Here is a 20,574-nt window from a genome sequence, read left to right as displayed (position 1 = left end):
TCTGTAAATGAAATTCGGTCTAGTAACATAATATTTAAGAAGGGGAGAGTATTCTCATATACAATATATGAGAACAAATGTTCAGTGAAAGGAGGAAAAGAAACCCCAAGTACACCGTCTCTTCAAAGAGGATTGAAATGGGAATCAACAGGGTTACACATAGCAACACCTACCATGTTTCTTTTTTTAAGATTTTATTTATTTATATGAGAAAGAAAGAGAGGAAGAGGAGAGGCAGGGAGCAGGGAGCCCAATGTGGGGCTTGATCCCAAGACCCTGAAATTAGGACTTGAGCCAAAGGCAGATGCTTAACTGACTGAGCCCCCAGGCACCCCTGCATCACCTACCATCTTGACAAAAGCATCTAACATTTTTAAATGTGATTTGGCCATTCTATCTATAAAGGAAAAGAAATACCATCTTTTCAAGATATTATAACTGGAGCAATTAAAATATAATCTGTACTATGAAAAGCTTCATAATAGAAACACCAGGAAATCCAACATAGAGAGACAATTAATTAATTAGCCCAAGATGAATACAGGACTACGTAGTTATAAGGACAAGTGGTGTTAGTCACAGTCTACTTTCTTGCAGATGTGCTAATAGAGAAATTAAGTGCCAATGAGGGCATACATATCAGGCGGACAAAAGGCATGAATAAAAAAATCTCTTGTATTTTCAAATTAACTCCGGGAGGGGGGGAATCGATCCCCAAAGAAACATTTGTTCCATGTGCATAAGGAGCTAAGTCTAAAGATGCTTTTGTAGCACTGTTTAGAGTGGCAAAAATTCAAAAGTACCTAGAAAGGAGTTAGGAATGGGAGGGAAGGCGAAGAATGAATAAAACGTGGTATATGATAATCAATTTCGTAAACATAACAGATGAACCAGAATTTGAGATATTTGCAGTCAATTTTAAATTAAAAACATGTTGCCAAATGATACTGTGTAATGGCATTTATGTGAAAAAAAAAAGAAACATTGTCTTACCACTATATCTCTAGGAGTAAGTATACACATCCTTGCACGTGTGTGTGTAGTTGTGCGTGTGGTGAGGGGAGAGAGGGAGAGGAAGACTCTGTTGGGAGGGTCTGTCAGCTCCCTGGGGAGGAAGAATAGTGAGTTACACAAGACTGTAACTTGCTATTTGTCAAAGGCAAGCTTTATTTTAATTTACGCTTATATGCCTTCTTAAAAGTACAATAAAGTCTTGCCGAACTTCAGGTAAGTGGGATCCAAAACATGGGATCAGTACCATGGAGGCTGGGCTATTGCGAAGGGATGAAAATGACCAAGGCCAGCCTCCAGGGTTGAGCGGCTGCGAAGTCCAGCTACTCCATCCAAACCTAGTCAGGGCTTGGCTGTGATTATGCCCCATCTGGTTGTGCTTGTCTGCTCTGGCCGATACACGAATGGGGCAGTTCTAGATCCATGGCTAGCTGGGAATTCCAGTATACCAACAATGATTCCAAGATCTCTAAACAGCTAGGAGTCATTTTGTCATTTTGCCTCACTCAGAGAACTCTGATCCTGAAAATATTGGAAACTCAGGGACCCACTCTTTGCTTCCCCAATTCCAAAGAAGAGGTTTGCCTATATTTTACTTGGCTTCACTCTTTCCTTAATTCCCTCCAGGCCATCACAGAAAATAGAAATTTAGCCTGGTTCTATTTGAGAATGTCGTATCACACACTGTTAAAAGATTTTAACACACACACACACAGGCTTGCTTCATAGATAGAAAATGGGGTGGGGGAGGATATGAAAAGTATTATCTCAAATACAGCGGTAAGAAATATGTACTGGAGGTCAACAACCACAAGGGTGATTACTGAGAAATGACCTAGCCTAGAACTTTAAGCATCCACTACAGGCACTATTGTCATAAGCCTGAAGCTTAAGAGGGTAGCTGTCTGCAGGAGCAACTCTTCGTTGGGTGATACAATACAGAATATCACAAAGGAATGAAATGACAAAATGCATACAAGAAAAAGCTGAGATATGAAGGAGAGATGCAGACATTCCAATATCTACCCAATAAGAATTCCAAAAATTAAAAAAAAAAAAAGTGAGGTAGCAACAGTCGAATAACAGCCAAGAATTTTCCCAAAATAAAAACAGACATCCACAAATTTAAAGAGTCCACTAAATACCAAAGAAGACAAATTTACAAACAGTGAAGTTATTTCTGAATAATAAAAAAGAAAATCTTAACCCACAAAAGCAAAAACAAAGCATGCAAAAGAATAACATAATAGATACCCTGTCCTCACAATAAATTTAGAAATCAGCTACAAAGACAGCTTCAAACTTTCCCTATACTTGCAAACTAAAATATGTCCCTTTGCAGGATATAAAAAGATGGAAATGACTAAATATTTAAGTGAATATGTATAAATACAAAACTCTGTAAGATGAAACCAAAGCAATACTTAAAGTATAATTCATAGACTTGGACGCATCTATGAACACATGAGGAATAGGAATAGCAGAGGTAGCCCAGAGTAACAGGGTCATAGGACCTCCAGATGGTAAAATTATCAAATACTTTAAAGTAACTGTAAATACTGTGTACATAAAGATTATTCAGAAAGACTGAGAACTTTGACAGAAAACTAGAAACTAGGGTGGGGAGTAAGGAAGGCCACAGAGAATCTGAAAAAGAATTGATAATTCTAGAAACAAAAATAGCCAATAACAAATTTATTAAGAATAAAATGGAAAGACACACAGGTGAAAATTATAGAAATAGAAGCTACATCAGAAAAAAATATCCAGAAAGAAACAAAGGTAAACAAAAATATGAGAAGAGAAACTAGAAGACAAAACAACACAGGGGATAAGTTATAAAGTCCTATGTATCCGTCACTGAAATCCTTGGAGACAGTGAATGGGGCAAAAATAATCCTAAAGAAATGATGAGAAAGAATTTCCCCAAACCAATAAAAGATGTCAAACTATAGATTCAAAAAGTCGTAAGAACCCCCGACCGAAAAAGAAAACTATATCCAGGTGCACCACAGAAACTGCTGACAATCAAACAAAAACATTAAAAGCTGCCAGAGAGTTAAAAAAAAAAATTACTTTTAAGTAGCATCAATAAAACGGATAGCTGACCAACAAAAACTATGAAAGCAGAAGACTTAGAACAGTGTCTTTTTTTAAGTGCCTTAAGATTGGACTTACCCTACATGTTAGACCAGACAGACCTGACAGACACCTACAGAACATTCCATCCAACAGCAGCAGGATACACATTCTTCTCAAGCACACATGGAAGATTCTTCAACATAAACCATATTTCAGGCCACAAAACAAGTCTTAATAAATTTAAAAAACTGAAATCATATCAAGCATCTTTTCTGACCACAAGGATATGAAACTAAAAATCAATCACAAGAAGAAAACCAAAAATTCTACAATTATATGAAGATAAAACAACATCCTTCTGAACAACCAACAAATCAAAGTAGAAATTTAAAAAAAAATACCTTGAGACAAATGATATGGAAAAGCAACATAGCAAAAAAACTGTGGAATATAGCAAAAGCAGTTTTAAAAGATAAGGTTATGGTGAAAAATGCTTACAGTAAAAGAAAAAAGAAAGATCTCAAACAACCTACCTTTGCACTTCAAGGAACCAGAAAAAGAAGAAAAAAGTAAGGCCAAAATTAGTGGAAGGAAGGAAATAACAAAGATATGAGTGGAAATAAATGACAGACAGAAAAGACAACACATCAGTGAAAATAAGTGTTGGATTTTTAAAAAGAAAAGTAAAATAGACAAATCTTTCGCTGAGTTAACAAAAAAAAAGGATTCAAATAAAATCATAAAGAAACATTACAATTCAAATTATAAAGATATAAAGGATCGCAAGAGACAATGAACAATTACACATCAATGAAATGGGCAACCTAGAAGAAATGAAACCCAGAAGAAACATATAAGCTAGAGAAATATAAGACTGAATCCTGAAGAAATAGAAAACTTGAACAGATCAGTCACAAGTATAGAGACTGAATCAGTAATCAAAAACCTCCCAGCAAAGGAAAGTCCAGGACCAGATGGCTTCACTGGTAAATTCTTCCAAACACTAAAACCAATGTTGCTCAAGCTCTTCCCCAAAACAGAAGAGTTGGGATACTTCCAGTCTCACTACATGAGTGAGCATTATCCTGATACCAAAGCCAGACAAGGACACTATAAGAAATCACAAAGTGCTAAGAAGAAAGTCAATTATCATCCGGTTTCTCTTACTTGTGGAACATAAGGAATAACATGGAGGACATTAGGAGAAGGAAAGGAAAAGTGAAGGGGGGATGGATCAGAGGGAGATATGAACCATGAGAGACTGTGGACTCTGAGAAAAAAACTGAGGGTTTTAGAGGGGAGGGGGTTGGGGGGGATGGGTGAGCCTGGTGGTGGGTATTAAGGAGGGCATGTATTGCATGGAGCACTGGGTGGGGTGCATAAACAACGAATCTTGGAACACTACATCAAAAACTAATGATGCACTGTATGGTCACTGACATAACACAATAAAAAAAAAGCAAATTAAAAAAACAAAAAACAAAACAAACCAGAAAGGGAAGGAAGGGTGGGAAGGGGAGGAAAGAAGGAAGGAGAAAGAGAAAAAAGAGAGGAAGGAAGAAATTACAAAGTGATGATAGAAAAAACTACAAATTTAATTCTATAGCCAGCAAAAATACCATTCAAAAATAAAGTGAAGAGTTTTAGAGGAAACATATTTCCACATAATAAAGGCCATATATGAAAAATGCACAGCTAACATCATACTCAGTGGTGAAAAACTGAGAGCTTTCCCCCTAAGATCAGGAACAAGTCTAGGATGTCCACTCTCACCACTTTTATTCAACACAGTACTAGAAGTCCTAGCCACAGCAATCAGTAAAGAAAAAAAAAATTAAAGGAATTCAACTTGGTAAGGAAGAAATAAAACTCTCATTATTTACAGATAAGCTACCATACATAGAAAACCCTAAAGACTCCACTAAAATACTACCAGAACTGATAAATGTATTCAGTAAGGTCACAGGATACAAAATCAACATACAGAAATCTGATGCATTATACACTAATAATGAAGTGGCAGAAAGAGAAATTAAGAAAACAATTCCATTTAAAATTGCACCAAAAGTAATAAAATCCCTAGGAATAAACTTAACCAAGGAAGTGGAAGACCTGCACTCTGAAAACTATAAAACACTGATGAAAAAAACTAAAGATGACACAAATAAATGGAATGCTATTAGGGCTGGGAGAAAAAATATTGTTAAAATGTCCATACTACCCAAGCCATCTACAGATTTAATACAATACTTGTCAAAATACCAAAATCACTCTTCACAGAACTAGAATAATCCTAAAACTTGATTGAACCACAAAGACCCCAAATAGCCAAATCAATCTTGAAAAAGAACAAAACTGGAAGTATCACAGTCCCAGATTTCAAGATATATTACAAAGCTGTAGTAATCAAAACTGTATGGTACTTGCAAAAAAACAGACACATAGATCAACAGAACAGAAAGTGCAGAAATAAATCCATGATTAATTATATGGTCAATTAATCTATGACAAAAGAGACAAGAATATAAAATGGGAGAATGCCAGTGTCTTCAACAAATGGTGCTGGGAAAACTGGACAGCCACAATGCAAAACAATGAAACTGACCATTTTCTTACACCATACACAAAAATAAATTCGAAAGGGATTAAAGAACTGAATGTGAAACCTGAAACCATAAAAATTCAAAAGAGAGCACAGGCAGTAATTTCTCTGACATCAGCCATAACAACCCTTTTCTGGATAGGTCTCCTAAGGCATGGAAAACAAAATAAAAAATAAACTATTGGGATGACATTAAAATAAAAAGTCTGCACAGCAAAGAAAACAATCAACAAAACAAAAAGACAACCTACCAAATGGTGGAAAATATTTGCAAATGGCATATCTTATAAGGGTTGTGTTCAAAATACATAAATAACATATAACTCAACAACAACAAAATCCAATTAAAAAAATGAACAAAAGACAAAAACAGCCATTTCTCCAAAGAAGACATAAAGATGGCCAACGGACACATGAAATGATGCTCGCAATCACGTGTCAGGGAAATACAAATCGAAATAACAATGAGATATCACTTCACACTTATCTGAATGGTGAAAATCAACAACACAAGAAACAACTGTTGGTAAGGATGTGGAGAAAAAGGAACCTCTGTGCACTGCTGGTGGGAATGCAAAGTGGTGTAGCCACTCTGGAAAACAGTACAGATGTTCCTCAAAAAAGTAAAACTAGAACTACCATATGATCCAGTAATTCTACTGCTGGTTATCTACCCAAATACAAAACACAAATTTCAAAAGATATATGCATCCCTATAGTTTCCTGCAGCATTATTTACAGTAGCCAATTTACGGAAACAGCCCAAGTATCCATCAATAAATGAATGACACAGAAGATGTGGTATATATACATAATGGAATATTACTCAGCCATAAAAAAGAATGGAATCTTGGCATTTGTAACAATATGGATAGACCTATAGAGTATAATGCTAACTGAAATAAGTCAAAGAATGACAAATACCACATGATTTCAATCATATGTGGAATTAAAGAAATAAAGAAAAAAAGAAATAAACAAAAACAGACTCTTAAATATAGAGAACTGTTGCTTAGCAGAGGGAAGGAGAGTAGGGGGATGGGTGAAATAGGTGAAAGGAATTAAGATACTCTTATTGTGATGAGCACTGTGTAACGTATAGAACTGCTGAATCCCCATATTGTATACCCCAAACTAATAAAACACTGTACAGTAATTATACTGGAATTTAATTTTTTAAAATAAAATAAAGTAAAAAATGGAAGAATAATCCTATTTGATATTTAAAAATATTACGAGGACACAATTACTAAAAAAAAGTGTTAGTAGGAAATAAATGGATTAATAAAACAGAAGAGAGTCCAAATGTATACCCAAACACATAAGTTCATGCATATATAAGGCTTTATAAATCAGAGGGGAAAAGGTAAACTAGTTGATAAATGGTATTAGGAAAACTGACTCACCATATGAAAAAAAAATTCAGACCTCTATTTCCCACATTCACAAAAATAAACTACAGATTCATTAATTACCCAGTGTAATACGTAAATGTTTAAAAATTACTAGAAGGGAAAACAGAAGGATATCTCCATGACTTTGTAATACAGAAGGATTTAAGACATGGAAAGCACAAAGCACAAAAATAGTAACGTTTTGTACATCATTGTCCCTGTCCTACACACACACACACACACACACACACACACACAGTTTTATTAAGGAGCACACAAGAATCATCTGTTCACTTAGAATTCACCCCTGGCCAGCAACTCCTATAACCATGAACACAGACACTCATTCCTGTAACTCAAACCTTCAGGCCCCAGAGAAACCTCTTTCTTGCTTATGCTTTTGAAAGAAGGGGATTTCAGTTAATTATACTACTCTGTTTATTTTGTATATGTTAGAAAACGTCTGTTTAAAAAATAGTTATGGTGCCCGTGTGGTGTAGTCAGTTGGGCATCTGGCTCCTGGTTTCAGCTTAGGTTGTGATCTCCTGGGTCACGTTACTGAGCCCCTCTTAGGGTTCTCCATGCTTAGCAGGGAGGTGGCTTTGAGATTCCCTCCCTCTGTCGGTGCCTCTCCCCCTTAGAACTCGCTCGCTCTGTCTCTCTCTCTCTCTCTGGAATAAATAAATCTTTTAAAAAAATTTTTAAGTGGGAGGAGGAGGCCAAAACAAGGCCAATACGACCTGAGAAGGCTGTAGATTGTGCCAATACTGACATTCGTCTCTATGCTTTAGAATGGAAGTAGAATTTCAGAAACGGAAGTGGTCAGGTATGAGAAAAGACATTAATTCACTGCCAGATCCTTCCCCGAGTAGAGCAAAAATAAAGTTTCTCCTTGCATAATGACGATCTGCTTCCTAATAGTGTCAAATGTCCACTTTCTTGTTCTTTTCATTCCAACTTGTGGCTCTGGAAATACTAGCAACTTAGTACACAGTATTTGCAACAGTTGCACATGGCGACTGAGGAACATTTTGCAGCTCTGAGCGATTCGCTCTGTTCTTTAACGGACACACATGTAAGTCTGGACATAAACTGCGGGAAAGCAACATGGATTCTACAGTGGAGGAGGACAAGTAAACATTAGGATGGTGACTAAATATTTTCATAAAAACATTTAATAAGTTTAATTATTAAAAACAGTTTCAGTATTAAGTAATTTTAAGATTAATGTTCATTACTAATCCATATTCTATCCTAATCTTAATAGAATTTTAATATTTCAAAAATTTTTAAAGGAAAGAAAAATTTTCAAGTAGGCTCCGCATCCACCGTGGAGCCCAATCTCACGGTCCCGAGATAAAGACCTGCGCTGAGATCAAGGACACTTAACCACCCAGACACCCCCAAAGGAAACACAGTTTTATACTACGTCGTTTCTGGTGAGCGCGTTCCGAATGCAGTCACAGCGTACTCAGGGTGAGGGCACGGGTGCGCACGCACGCGGGCAGATACAGGCCCAGGGCTTCGAGAACCGCCCGACCACCCGACAGGAGGCGACACTTGCCCCCAAAGCCCCGCGGGTCAGTACAAGGCGCGCGCAGCAGCCCGCACCGAACCCAGGCCAACCAGGACCGGGGACAGGGACCGGGGACGGGGACCGGGCAGGAGCAGCGCCCTCGCCCCTCCCTAGAAGGGACCCGCCGGCGGGCTCGGCGAACACCCGCGACCTCGCGGCGGAGTCCCGCGCAAGCACCCGTCTCATTAGCCCCGCGGAGCGCCGCGCGCGCAGACAGCCGGGCCTCCGCAGGTGGGAGCCTGCGCCCCGCAGGCCCCGCCCCGCAGGCCCCGCCCCATCCCGCAGGCCCCGCCCCGCCGGCCCCGCCCCATCCCGCAGGCCCCGCCCCATCCCGCAGCCCCAGCCAACCCAGGAAGCAGGGGGCGGGGCCTGGACGCGCCTCACCTGAGGCGGCCGCCCGGGTCCGCCCCGCGCGTCCGCCCCGCGCTGCCCACAGCCCACCGCCCGCCGCTCGCGCCCGCCGCCCGGCGCGCAGTGCGGACCCGGCCCCTGCCTGCCCCGCGATCGGCGCGAGGCCCGCCCTGCCCGGCCGGCCGGAGTCGTCCCCTCAGCCGCGCCGCCGCGCCGCCGCGCCGCCCCGGCCGTTTCCACAACGGATTCGCCTCAACCGTCGGGAGGCCGGCCGTCCCCCCGCTCGCCCACCCGCCGCTGCCGGAGACCGGCCCGGCGCCGCGGCCCCCCGCCACGCAGCCCCACCGTCAGGGAGGCCCGGCCCGGCGCCCGGCTCTACCTGCGGCTGGAAGAAGCTCCCCCGTCCGGCCCGGGGAGCCGCCGCCACGGCCGCCGCCTCGCGTCGCGTCTCCGGCCTCTGCTCCTCAGGCGGCCGACGGAGGGCGGGAAACATCCGACCAATCAGCGCCGCGTGCGTTCGGAAGCGCGTCCAATCAGCGCAGCGCGCAGTCCAGGCTCCGCCCCTAGCACCCGACGGCGACGTAGGGGCGCCTCGGTGGGCGGGGCAGGGTAAGTGGACTGCGCGCGGCGGCCGCTGCCCCGGCCCGGGCCGCAGAGGACGCGCCGGCGGCCCTGCCCGGCCGGCACTGCCCTCTCCCGGTGCGGACGCCCGGTGGCCCCACTCGCGGCCGTGGGCGGCCCCAGGAGACCTCTGGGATGCCCACAAGCCCCCTGGACGGCGACGGCGGGACAGGGTCGCGGGGACCCGGACACACCTGCGAACCCTGCAAGCGGGCAAGGGCCTGACTCCCCCGAGGGAGCCCACGTGCCACCGGGCCCACGCCCACCCGGGGGCCACGCCCACCGGGGCCACGCCTCCTCCGGGTTCCTAGGAGCAGGTGGTGCCAGGGTTTGCCGCCCTCACTAGCCAAACCCCAGACTCCTGGGGGACCTTAGGTTGAGGCCCTGAAGGCGTGGTACTGAGCACAATCATCAACTGTATCCCCAGGCTTTTTGGAGCATTTCCCCTTAAGTTATCAGTTTAAATGATACGATCAGTGGATGCTTGTTGTGCAAAATAGGAAGCAATTCCGAATCAGACCCAGCAGACAGGCACTTCGGAAGTTAAAGTCCTGATCTCTGGTCTTACCACTTTTTAGTAGAGAAGGAAAATAAGAATGCTTTTGTTGTTTCAAGGACCGGGCAAGCATGGGGGTTTAGTACACTACCACGTGGAAGATAAAAGCGATCACCTTAATTGAATTGTTCTTAAGTAGGGTTTTAGACTATGGTGTTAGATGGAAAACCTTATCAATCAATCATAACTGGATTTCCAATTAAATTTCACAAGCACCTCCTGTTACCCGGCAGAGCAGGTGGACTTTGGTCTAGGTTTGAATGCTGACCGTGAGGCTTACCAGCTGGGGGGCTTCAGAAGAATGGCTGAAACCCCTCTGAGCTTCATTCTCGTCAGCTAAGAAAGCAGGGGCATTATCTATCAGGTAATTTTCAGAGTTCAACGAAATCATCTGCATGCAGTACCTATCACTGGGGGCAAGCCAGTAAGAATGAGTGCACAGTAAATGTTAGTTTCTTTCCCCTAAGTGCAAGGCTTTGTGCTGGGTGAGGGACACAACGGGGGGGGGGGGGGCCGGAGCAGATAGACACTCATTACTCCACACAGAACTCAGTAAGCATTGAATGAATCGTTTTCCAACACCCTACACTCCCTTAGAACTTGCGTCAGAGGTTAACACTGACCCGACCTAAAAGACCGCATTTGTTTCTCAAGGACATACACAACTGTGTTCCTGAGGCTGAGGGGCAGTCCTACAATTTTCCCTTTTTTGGCAAGGCACTAAATCTGATAGTGTTTTAGGAAGAGTAAGAGTAAGAGTACATATGAAATGACTTAAACAAGAAGTTTCTGAAGTCTTGTTTCTATAATTCTTGACAAGAAAAACACACCTCAGATAACAATTTATGCACATACTTTAATATTGAGGCTTGAGTGAAATAATCTTAAATGACCTTCAAATGTTTGGGGAGACAGCCCCACAATTGCACAATCCACTGCAAAATTTTAAAATTTAAGCAATATAACTATTTTAGGATCTGAAAGTTCTTAAGCTAAACTTTATCAACTTCTTTATCAAATAGGCAGGTATATTTAAGTTTTTACATTTTTAAATGTTGATTTTTTTAAAGGCACGTTGAGGTTCTCTTAGTATCGAAGATAAAACATTTACTGTATATTCCATGAGCAGAACCTTTTTGACAAGTGACTTTCACGTGGATAAGATTCTTTACATGCCTTTACACAACAATACATTTGGCAGCTCTAACTCTTATACCTGAATGCTCTGGACAGTTGTCTTGCACTCTGGGGCTGGGGCCAAGGACACAACAGCCAAGGCTCTCAGAGGCTTGCTGACCTAATTGGACAGTTAATTAAACAGCAGGAAATGGAAACAGGCTTCCGTCCCTCTTGCATGTCAATGTAGTGCACAGTGCTAGTAGCCAAAGGTTGTTCAATTGAATTACAACACTTTAAATCAAAATTCAGTGTTCTTATTATCAAAAGGTACCAAAGAAAGCGATCCCTCTTCTTAGAATTTTAGAAACACGTAAGTTGCAATTATAAAAACAAATTGGTTAAAAGGCAAAACACACCGTTTACATAGTGATTTGACAGATGTCAATAAGTATTCAAAAATTTAGAGTTAATTCATTGGTGACAGCTATCACAAATTAATGACACTGGTTTCAACTGTATTAGAACCAAACTTCACAAGTTGGAGGCCTTGCTCATCTTGGCTGGGTTTCCACACTTCAGTGTTAGCACCTGCTCTCAGAGAGACCACCGCTCAGCACCAAAAGAAATCATCAGCAGCTCACTGGGAGTTGTAAGTCATCCTGGCATTCAGCAGGGCACAAAGGCTTTGACTTCTTGGTTGGAGATAAACAACAAAGAAGGAAAAGCATTTAACGTTTTAAAAATGGGGAGGTGGGGAAAGTCCAGACAATGTTAGAAACTCTCCTGTCTGAAGGCACAAAGAATAAAGTTGGCAGGTAGCTGATAAAACTGGGAAAATATAAATACAATTTAAAATGATTAAAAGTATAAATACTGATGATTTTTCCTGCAGGGCTCCGGCCGGTTCCGCTTGATAACCTGACTTCGGAAGGATGACCGCTGGAATTTTCTGACACTCAAGCAGACATTAAAGGAGTCACCTTAGTCATCAAAAAGGTAATTGCAAAGGGCATTGTTGCCTGAAATTTTTCTATAGAATTGCCTGAAAATTGAAATAACTTAAGGCAGAATTTCTTAAAATGTTTAGGTCGTCTCAAACCTAAACAGAATGGCCTGATAACCTGCAGATACATAATTACCAAAGACGAAGAGGGGGAAACACAGGAAGTGAGAGGAGAGACTGCAAGAGAAGGGACTGTTTTGCTAGTTTTGAAAGTCAAGCTTTTCCCCCTTCCTTGGCTGTTGATGTAGAAGACACATGGCCTAACCAGGGCAGCCTGAACTCCCAGGAATGGCTGTATGATGACTGATGAGGCATAAATTTCTGGCCTATTAATAGTTTCCCACTGTTAGAAGTCTACAGACATTGGCAAGCGACCTAGTCTCAGGTTTTCCTTGTCCCATGGCAGAAACGCCTCAAGGGACCATGATGGGAGTCACACCGTACATTCTGTTTGCAATGGGCACAGACACACAGGACTTATTGTTTAGCTTGTTAAATCCAAAATGTTCCTGAGAAGGCATCCAATAAGGGTAAAATGTTCCAACATCACAATGATAATAAATAACAGCTACGTTTACAGAGACCCAGTCAGAACACATGCAAAAGCCACAGGCTTTCCTTGCGGGAGGATGCAGGCCTTTCCAAAAAACCAACCAACCAGCCCACCCCTCCCTCCCACCCCGCCGGGGCTCTCTCCAGAAGGGCTGACCCAGCCGTGCATCCGCCCACCCAGCACCCTCCCCCAGCGCGTTATGCGACTCGGCCTTCCGGCCACCTGAGGCTACTTTTTAGACCTAGTGACACAGATGTTTCAAGTAGAAGATGGGAAGGGCCACCGCCCAGGGACCTTGCAGCGGGAAGTGAAGTGAGAAGACTCGGGCTGGCGGTGGGGTGTGAGGAAGAGTAACCGCAGGGACGGGAGAGCCGGGCTAGGGAACCGCTGCCGCTGGGCTGGGCCGGGCCGGGCCGGGCCGGGCCACCCTCAGATGAAGTGGATCCAGCTCTCCTCGCACTCCCCGCGGGGCATGTGCAGCGCGTGGTTGCGGCACGTGAGGCTGTAGTCGCGGCCATGGTTGTTGTCCCAGTACTCGGCCCCGGCCACTCGGTAGCGCAGCGCGAAGTGCACGCGCGAGCCCAGCGCCAGCAGGAAGGGCGGCACCGGGAAGCCGAAGGCGAACACATCCTCCGTGCCCTCGGCGCCCGCGGGCCCGCGCCACCGGGCCACCGCCTCATGCGCGCTCTTCCAGTCTGAGAAGGTGTAGCGCACCGCCACCTGCTTCTCGAAGGCCACGTTGCGCACACGCACCGTGCCGCTGATGCCCAGGTCGGAGCAGGTGACGCGCTCCAAACAGACGAGCTGCCGCCCCAGGCGCTCGCTGAAGTCAGTGGCCTCGATGGGCGGCAGGAAGTCGGGCACCAGGCACTGCAGGGTGAACTCCAGGTCCTGGCTGCTGCAGCACAGGTCCGAGTTGATGGCGAGGCGCGACAGCACGTGCAGCGGCACCGACGGGTCGTCGCCCGCGTTGAACACCTTGACCTGCGCCAGCTCCAGGCCCAGCGCGTCGGCGAAGCGCACGCGGAGCTGCCGGCTGCAGCCCGGCCGGCACGCGGCTCCCGGCGCGCCCCCCGCCTTCTGGCGGCGCTCGGGGGAGCTGGGCAGCGAGCGCGCCCGCCGCAGGATGATGGGCCGGAGGCGGGGGTCGCAGCCGGACGGCTCCGGCGGTGGAGGCGGCGCGCGGCCCGGGCTCCCGGGGGGCCTGCAGGGCCGCGGCTCCCGGGCGGCGCTGCCGTCCAGGTCTGAGAGGCAGCTGAGGCTCCGCGGGGCGGGCTTCCGGGACCCCGGGGCGGGGGGCAGGGCCGCCGAGCCCCAGCCTCCGGACATGGCCCGGCCAGCCGTCGGGCGACAGGAAGCCGGAACCGAGGGGCAGCCTCCGGACGCGGAGCTCGCTACCTCGGGGTCCCCGTCGGGCACAGAATTCCCTAGTGTCCGCCGAAAACCGCCGCCCGCAGGGAGCCTCTGGGGCTGGCCGTGCGCTCCCCCCGTCCGCCGCCGCGCCCCCCGAGTCCCGGCGCACGTCTTCCGCTTCTTGCAGCGAGAAAGGAGATCGTCAGCCTAGAGATGAGTGCTTTCTCCGGGGGGAGGCTTTTCCGCGCCCCCCCGCCCCCGGGAGCGCAGGGTGGCGCCTCCCTTCGGCTTCCTCCGGGGTTCTCGAGGGCGACGCGGGCGGCGCCGCCCCTCCCACCTTCCCGGCCGCGGCGTTACTTACATGGCTGCAACTTGTCGGGGCGCAACTTCCCGGCGAGCCTGCGCCCCGCCCCTCGTGACGCCGCCGCGCGCCGGCCCCGCCGGCCCCGCGCAGCCGGGGAGCCCTGCGCGCCGCCGCCTCCCCTGGCCTGCCGCAGCGCGCCGCAGTCCGGCCTCCCCGCCCGGCGCCGGGAAGGCTGCCTGGCGGCCTCGTCACGTGCCCTCGGCGATCGCCGAACAGGTCTGATCAATTTCTGTCTGCATCGGCCGGGTCCCTGCGCCTATCGATCGCAGACCTGCGTCTGCACCAGCGAGGACGAGAAAAATGCATGCTGCGGGCCCTTGGACTTCTGGGTTACCAGGTTGGGGGGTGCACATAAATCGGCCTTTCCAGAAGCGGGCCCCCCGGCTAATTGGAGCCTGTAGGCTAGCCAGCTCCTTGGACGTCTGCCCTGCACCCTGGAGCCCCGGCCAGACCCGGGGAGCCTCTCTGCGCAAGGGGCTGGCGTCCCACCACACGTCACCCACAATGCCTTGCCGCCCGGACCGCCAGCCAGTTCCCTGGAGGGTGGGGAGGGGGCGGTGCTGCCCTGTCCTGGCGCCGGGCCCGAAGATGTGGGAACCGGAGTTAATGCCCTGTGATGAATGACGCCGCTGCCCTTAATCGGCCGCTGGCGCTGGGAAAGCCTTTCTGTAGCCGGAGTCTCAGACCTTCAGCTTGGTTGCGCTGCGGGCGCGAGCCACCAGGGAAACCGCGAGCTCGCTTTCCGCCTCTTAGGATGCAGGCCCCCTCCAAGTATTTTCTCCTATTTCACTCTGCAACGGCCCGAAAACGCCGCCGCTTACCTGTAGAGCCTGCCAGGTGAAATGCACTGGGGAAGGTGCAAACGCGCCCTCCAGACAGCAGTGCGGGGCCAGGCATCGCAGAGGGTTCCTTCTTACCGTCCCGGGGGACTAAGCAGAAGGAAAACCAAACGACTGAAGGAGGGTTGGCCCAGTAAAGAACCTTCTCTACATCTAACATAAATCAAGCCTGCTGATGGTGTGAGTCACTAATTGTGAGAGCCTGCGTGCCCTGGCTGAAAGGCACAGGTGCTGATGAAAAGTAATACAGCAGAATTTCCGGAAGAAAAAAGTCTTCTATTGCATTTCTTGTCTATTTTACAGAGGCGCCGGGTGTCTTGGAAGAAAGTATTCGCTTTCAAATCAGGGCCCTTTTAGTAGGCCACCCACTCATGATCAGGGAAAGCAGCATTCTTGATACGAGTCAATGGAATTTCACAGAGATAACATTATACGATCTGTATTACTATACTGATGATCTTTTAATGGACTGATGTGATCCTGAAGGCAGGAGAATTAAAGGGGAGCTTCCCCAATAGAGTGGTCCTTCCATGACAGCTGGGATGTGTGCCTAATCCTGGCCCTTTTCAAGGCTCTCCTGTAATTACTTGTTGAATGAATGAATGAATGAATGGACATGGGAGATTGGAGTAATACCCGATCTTAATCCTTAATTAGCCCCACACATTTCAGAGGAGACTCGTGTGTTTGTGTGTGTGTGTGTGTGTGTGTGTATAAGGAGAGAGGGAAGGATTCCATAGGCAACATTTATAGCTGTGTGATTTTGTATCTAATATCCACTGTGAAAAACAAACAAGCAAAAAAGATGAAACTGTACACAGAAGGCACTACCCCCCCCCCACCATTTCAATACTATGCAAATATTTCAAAACAAACCAGTGCAAGCCAGCCCAGTACTGGGGGCGGGACCCTTTGCAATCCATACTTACCCACAGGGTTCTGTTGCTTCCAGTTCCGGTGGTGAGCCGTCCTTTCCAAATATAAGAGGAATAAAGAAGTCACTTCCCCAGCTGTCATCATCTGCCAACACATTGAGCAAGAATATTTCAAGCACTACAGAAAAGGTGATGTAAATTTTGAGGGAAAACCTTATTAGATTTGTTCTGCTGTTGTGTTATGTGTGTTGTCATGGTATTTGTTATCTTATCTAAATTATTAAATTTATTATCTTATCTAAATTATTATTTTAAAAAGCATGTTTGTTTTTTAGACAGTCCATCAAACCCTAGAAGATGATCAGCCATCTGATTTTTTCAAGAAAGGGAATAGGGTGACGAAGTCTCATCAGAAAAGCAGGTAAATGATTTTAATTGCTTTATTTTGCAAAAGGCACATTATATCAGTTCTCCAGGCCGAATATGTGTGGCTGGAAAAAAAAAAATAATGTCTGTGGGGAAGAAATCTGTATTTACATTTTTTATCCAACAGAAATGAGTTGGCAAAGTGGTTTTAAACATTACGAGTTAGTAAGAATTCCAAAGGTCATAATTCTGCCACCGTTAGCAGAACCTATCATTTTGGGTAAGCCCCTTAATTACCCTTCTATAACTGTTTCCTTTTTTATAAAAAGGATCCTGATAATTGCTTTTATTGATGTACACTGACAGAGTCAACAAGACTTATAACGGGATTGGTTATGAGTTCCAAATGAGTTCCATTTCATCAACATATACTGAGCACATGTTAGTTTATTGGCCATGATTCAACACCTTTCATATTTATTAAGAAATCACGTATTTTCAAATGATTGCTTACTGTGGTAGAAACCACAGGACCAGTGAACCTCTGAGGTTTCCAGAAAGCATATTAACACTCAGTTGCTTTTACCCTACCTGACTTGGGTTCCTGAGAGGTATTGTGAATCCTAGTGAGATGCCGTGTTTTAGGTAAATACACAGAAAAGAAAGTATTTTCAACTCTGATAGGAGATCTTCCCTCAGAGTAAATCGCCTGGGCGGGGGGGTGGGGGGGCAGTTGCTCTGCTAGTCATCATTCCCTTTTCTGCACAATTCACAAGACAGCAGTAATCCTGTTTTCATTCATGCTCTGCTTTATGGCACCCTGTGACATTTTTTTCTCTCTCCTTTTAAAGTTTTCCTGAATGTGTTTCCTATTTGAGAATACTTTAGTAAGCTTTTGATTAAAGGTACAGGTTGTCTGTGCTATACTCTCTTCATATTAAGATTAGATTAGATTAGATTCAAGGGCTCAGAATCACCACTGATCAGTGATTAAGTTGTAGAAAACTTGCATTTTACACCTTGTTTACTTTTCATGGAAAGTAGCCTTGAGAAAGAAAACCATGGCTTTTACTCACTAGGGTCATTACACACTGTTCACCAATAGCAGAACAGATGGAGCGTTTAGGACAGATTTTCTCCAAACTGGTGTTGGTGTTGTTTTTTTAAAGTATACCTGACTGGTCTAAAATTATAAGCACTTTAAGAAACGTCAGTGTTTTTCCGAAGTGATACTATTTGATATCAGACCGAATCCGTGCCTCTTTTTGGCCCTTGTGCCCTGCAGTGTTTCTTGACTAGAGCCCAGGTGGCCCACTGCCCCTCCCAGGGACAGCACTGGCCACAGCCAGGGAGCCTGCTTGTTTAATCACAGCCAGACCTCTTTGCGTCCTATGAACTAAGAATTACAGTTTTCTTTCTCACAGCAATATGAATGCTGGCCCGTCTTGGAATAAAGTACAACGTTCAAAAAACCCTTCAGGAAAGAGGCAGAGTCAATTCCAAGTGCCCCGCGTGTCCTCCCAGCCTCCTGCGGACGGACTCCAGGACAGCAGGTCCCCAGAAGGAAACCCCAAAAGGAGCCCACCGGGCCCCCAGCGGCGGGGCGCCTCGGGGAAGGAGCTGTTTTTGGACCTGCAGTGCATGAAAATCCTGAAGGAGGGTGTGGGCGAGGATGAGGACAGCGCCAGCGACCTGTCGGACTCGGAGCGGGTGCCCCTGCTGCCCTCGGTGTGCGCGCCCCCGGAGCTGCACCTGCGCGCGGAGGAGATCCACGCTGCGGACCCAGGCCTGGAGCCAGACGCAGAAGCTGAAGCCCGGGGCGGCGCGCAACCCACCTACCAGTATGCAGACTTCCTGCCCGCCCCATTCAGCTCCTGGGACCTCCGCGACCTGGCCGGGCCGCCCGGCACCGAGCCCAGGCCCGCAGCTCGCTGCGGTGCCGCAGGGCCACTCGCCAGGTACATCGACAGGCTGGTCCAGCTCGAGTGGCTGCAGATGCAGACCGTCCAAGGTGAGAAGGGGAAGGGCGCCAAAGCCAAGCCTCCCACCGTTCCCGGCATGTCCACGGGGGCTCTGAAAAGCCCGGGCAGAAGCAAGCTGGTGGCCAGTGCTCTGGCCAGGCCTCCCCAGGAGGGGGCTTGTAAGCCGGGCGCTCCCGGCGCTTCCCGGAGGAAGGAGCTGCGCTCAGAAGGCCAGCCGTCCTATTTCGCGTTTGACACCGCCAAAGGCCTCCGTGCGCCTCGGGCCGGCAGGCCGAGTTCTCAGAAGCCAGCCCTTGACGTGAGGACGGAGGAGCAGAGAAAGAAAGCCAGTAAGAGCCCCAGACTCCAGCGCTGGGACCCGCCCTGCAGTGACGGCGGCGGCCCCGGGGCTCCCGCGCAGGGGGCCACCACCGGGGACTCTGCTGCCCCCCGCGGGGCGGCCAGAACGCAGGCACACGCGGGCCTGAAGAAGAAGGGTGGAGCGAGCAGCTGCGCCCCCGCCGCCATCTCCAGCGAGAAGAAACCCAAAACCAATGGAGGAAAGTCAAGCACGTACAAATTCAAGTAAGAACCGAAATGATGCGTTGCAAAGCCCCGCAGAGCGCTAAACGTCGGAGCTCGTCCGAAGGTTGGCACACTGAGAGTCCGAGGACGTTTTCTGGTGACCCACAGGCGAGTCGTCGGGTGGTCCTGGGGTGCAGCCAGCTGGGGCTTATTTGCAAGGAAAGGTGGCTTTCAATGAGCCCTTCTTCGTGCCGGCAATCTTAAGCACCTGAGAGCCCTTTAGCTACATGAACCCAGGTCTGCGCCATATAACGACATATAATGACAGGGAGAGACCGGTCCGAACTGGACGCCGCCGCCAGCCGCACACCCCCGCGGCGGCGCTGTCCAGCTCCCCCAGCTCCCCCGGCATCCCCCGGCTCCCCCAGCTCCCCCAGCTCCCCCAGCTCCCCCGGCGCCGCGCGCCTGCCGGTAGAAAGTCGTGCGTACCGTGTTCAACTGTGCGGAGTCTGAGACGTTTGGAAGAGGGTTCGCCGTGCCCTTCTCCTAAACTGTCCAGACAGAAATCCTGTCTACTTCAGGCCCAGGAGGGGCCACGGCCCTTCCTCTCCTTTGGGAGCCTCTTCTGGAACACTGAGCGGCTTGTTTTTTCCAGACAGTGGAATCTAATATTTTTATAGTTTTTTGTTTTGTTTTTTAAGGCATTTGAAACTCAGAGGTGGTGGTGAAATCCACCTTTGTGTTCTCTACGCAGAGGTGAAAGCAGTGCCCAGTGGGTCTCAGCAGAACCCTTCCTGCCTGGTGAGAGCCCAGAGTGGAGCACTTGGCACCCGAGCGACTCTGGCACATGTGTGGCTTCTGGAAGAGGTACGCAGTAAAGCCAAGGTCTGTGGAGTCTGCACGGAAGGCCTGCCATGAACCACAGATACATGAGAGCACTGTGACTGTCACGGGCATCCCGTTACTGATTCGGGACCTGGGTCCTGCTGTAGGAAGCCGACATGACATGATCTGTTTTACTTTGCAAAAGCAGGATTTTATCACCTTGCTTCAGGGCAGAGGGGTGGGGATGCGTTTCCAGATTGGGGGGGGGTGTCTTCTTACAACCAGTGGGTCCTGTGGCTCCCCGACTCTTCTAGAAGCTTCTTGTTTAACCACCACTAAGCCGGGTCTACGTGGGCTTCCAGTCGCACTGTGAGGCCTCTGTTGATAATGTAAAAATCCTTTTAACCTTTGGTTGACCACTGGATATACAGTATGTTTTAATCATGGAAGCCGATTTATCTCTTGAAATGATTATTTGCTTTCATCCATACATGTTTCTATTTTTTTCACCTTTAGGCCAAATGTTTTCCAAGGCCCTTCAGTTAATAGGATAAGGACAAGAGACATTCGTAAATGAAATAATGCGCACAAGTTAAAT

At 47.4% G+C, this 20,574-nt stretch overlaps 2 protein-coding genes across 2 annotated transcripts; one reads left to right on the top strand and one right to left on the bottom strand.

The window, feature by feature from the left end:
• Positions 1 to 13,297: 13,297 nt before the first annotated feature.
• On the bottom strand, positions 13,298 to 14,197 carry PPP1R3D (protein phosphatase 1 regulatory subunit 3D; the record flags this gene model as incomplete). Its single annotated transcript, XM_080814006.1, has 1 exon — positions 13,298 to 14,197. One exon carries the CDS (start codon positions 14,195 to 14,197, stop codon positions 13,298 to 13,300), a length of 900 nt encoding a protein of 299 aa, XP_080670132.1.
• Positions 14,198 to 16,709: 2,512 nt separating this feature from the next.
• FAM217B (family with sequence similarity 217 member B) lies at positions 16,710 to 19,215 on the top strand (the record flags this gene model as incomplete). The annotated part of the gene is made up of 2 exons (XM_080813968.1): positions 16,710 to 16,720; positions 18,075 to 19,215. Exon 2 carries the CDS (start codon positions 18,094 to 18,096, stop codon positions 19,213 to 19,215), a length of 1,122 nt encoding a protein of 373 aa, XP_080670094.1. The 5' UTR covers positions 16,710 to 16,720; positions 18,075 to 18,093.
• Positions 19,216 to 20,574: the final 1,359 nt, after the last annotated feature.

This window comes from Martes martes (genome assembly GCF_963455335.1).
Source record: "Martes martes genome assembly, chromosome: 9".
Taxonomy (NCBI): Eukaryota; Metazoa; Chordata; class Mammalia; order Carnivora; family Mustelidae; genus Martes; species Martes martes.
Note: the sequence above shows the minus strand (reverse complement) of the source record. Positions and strands in the feature narration are given on the sequence as shown.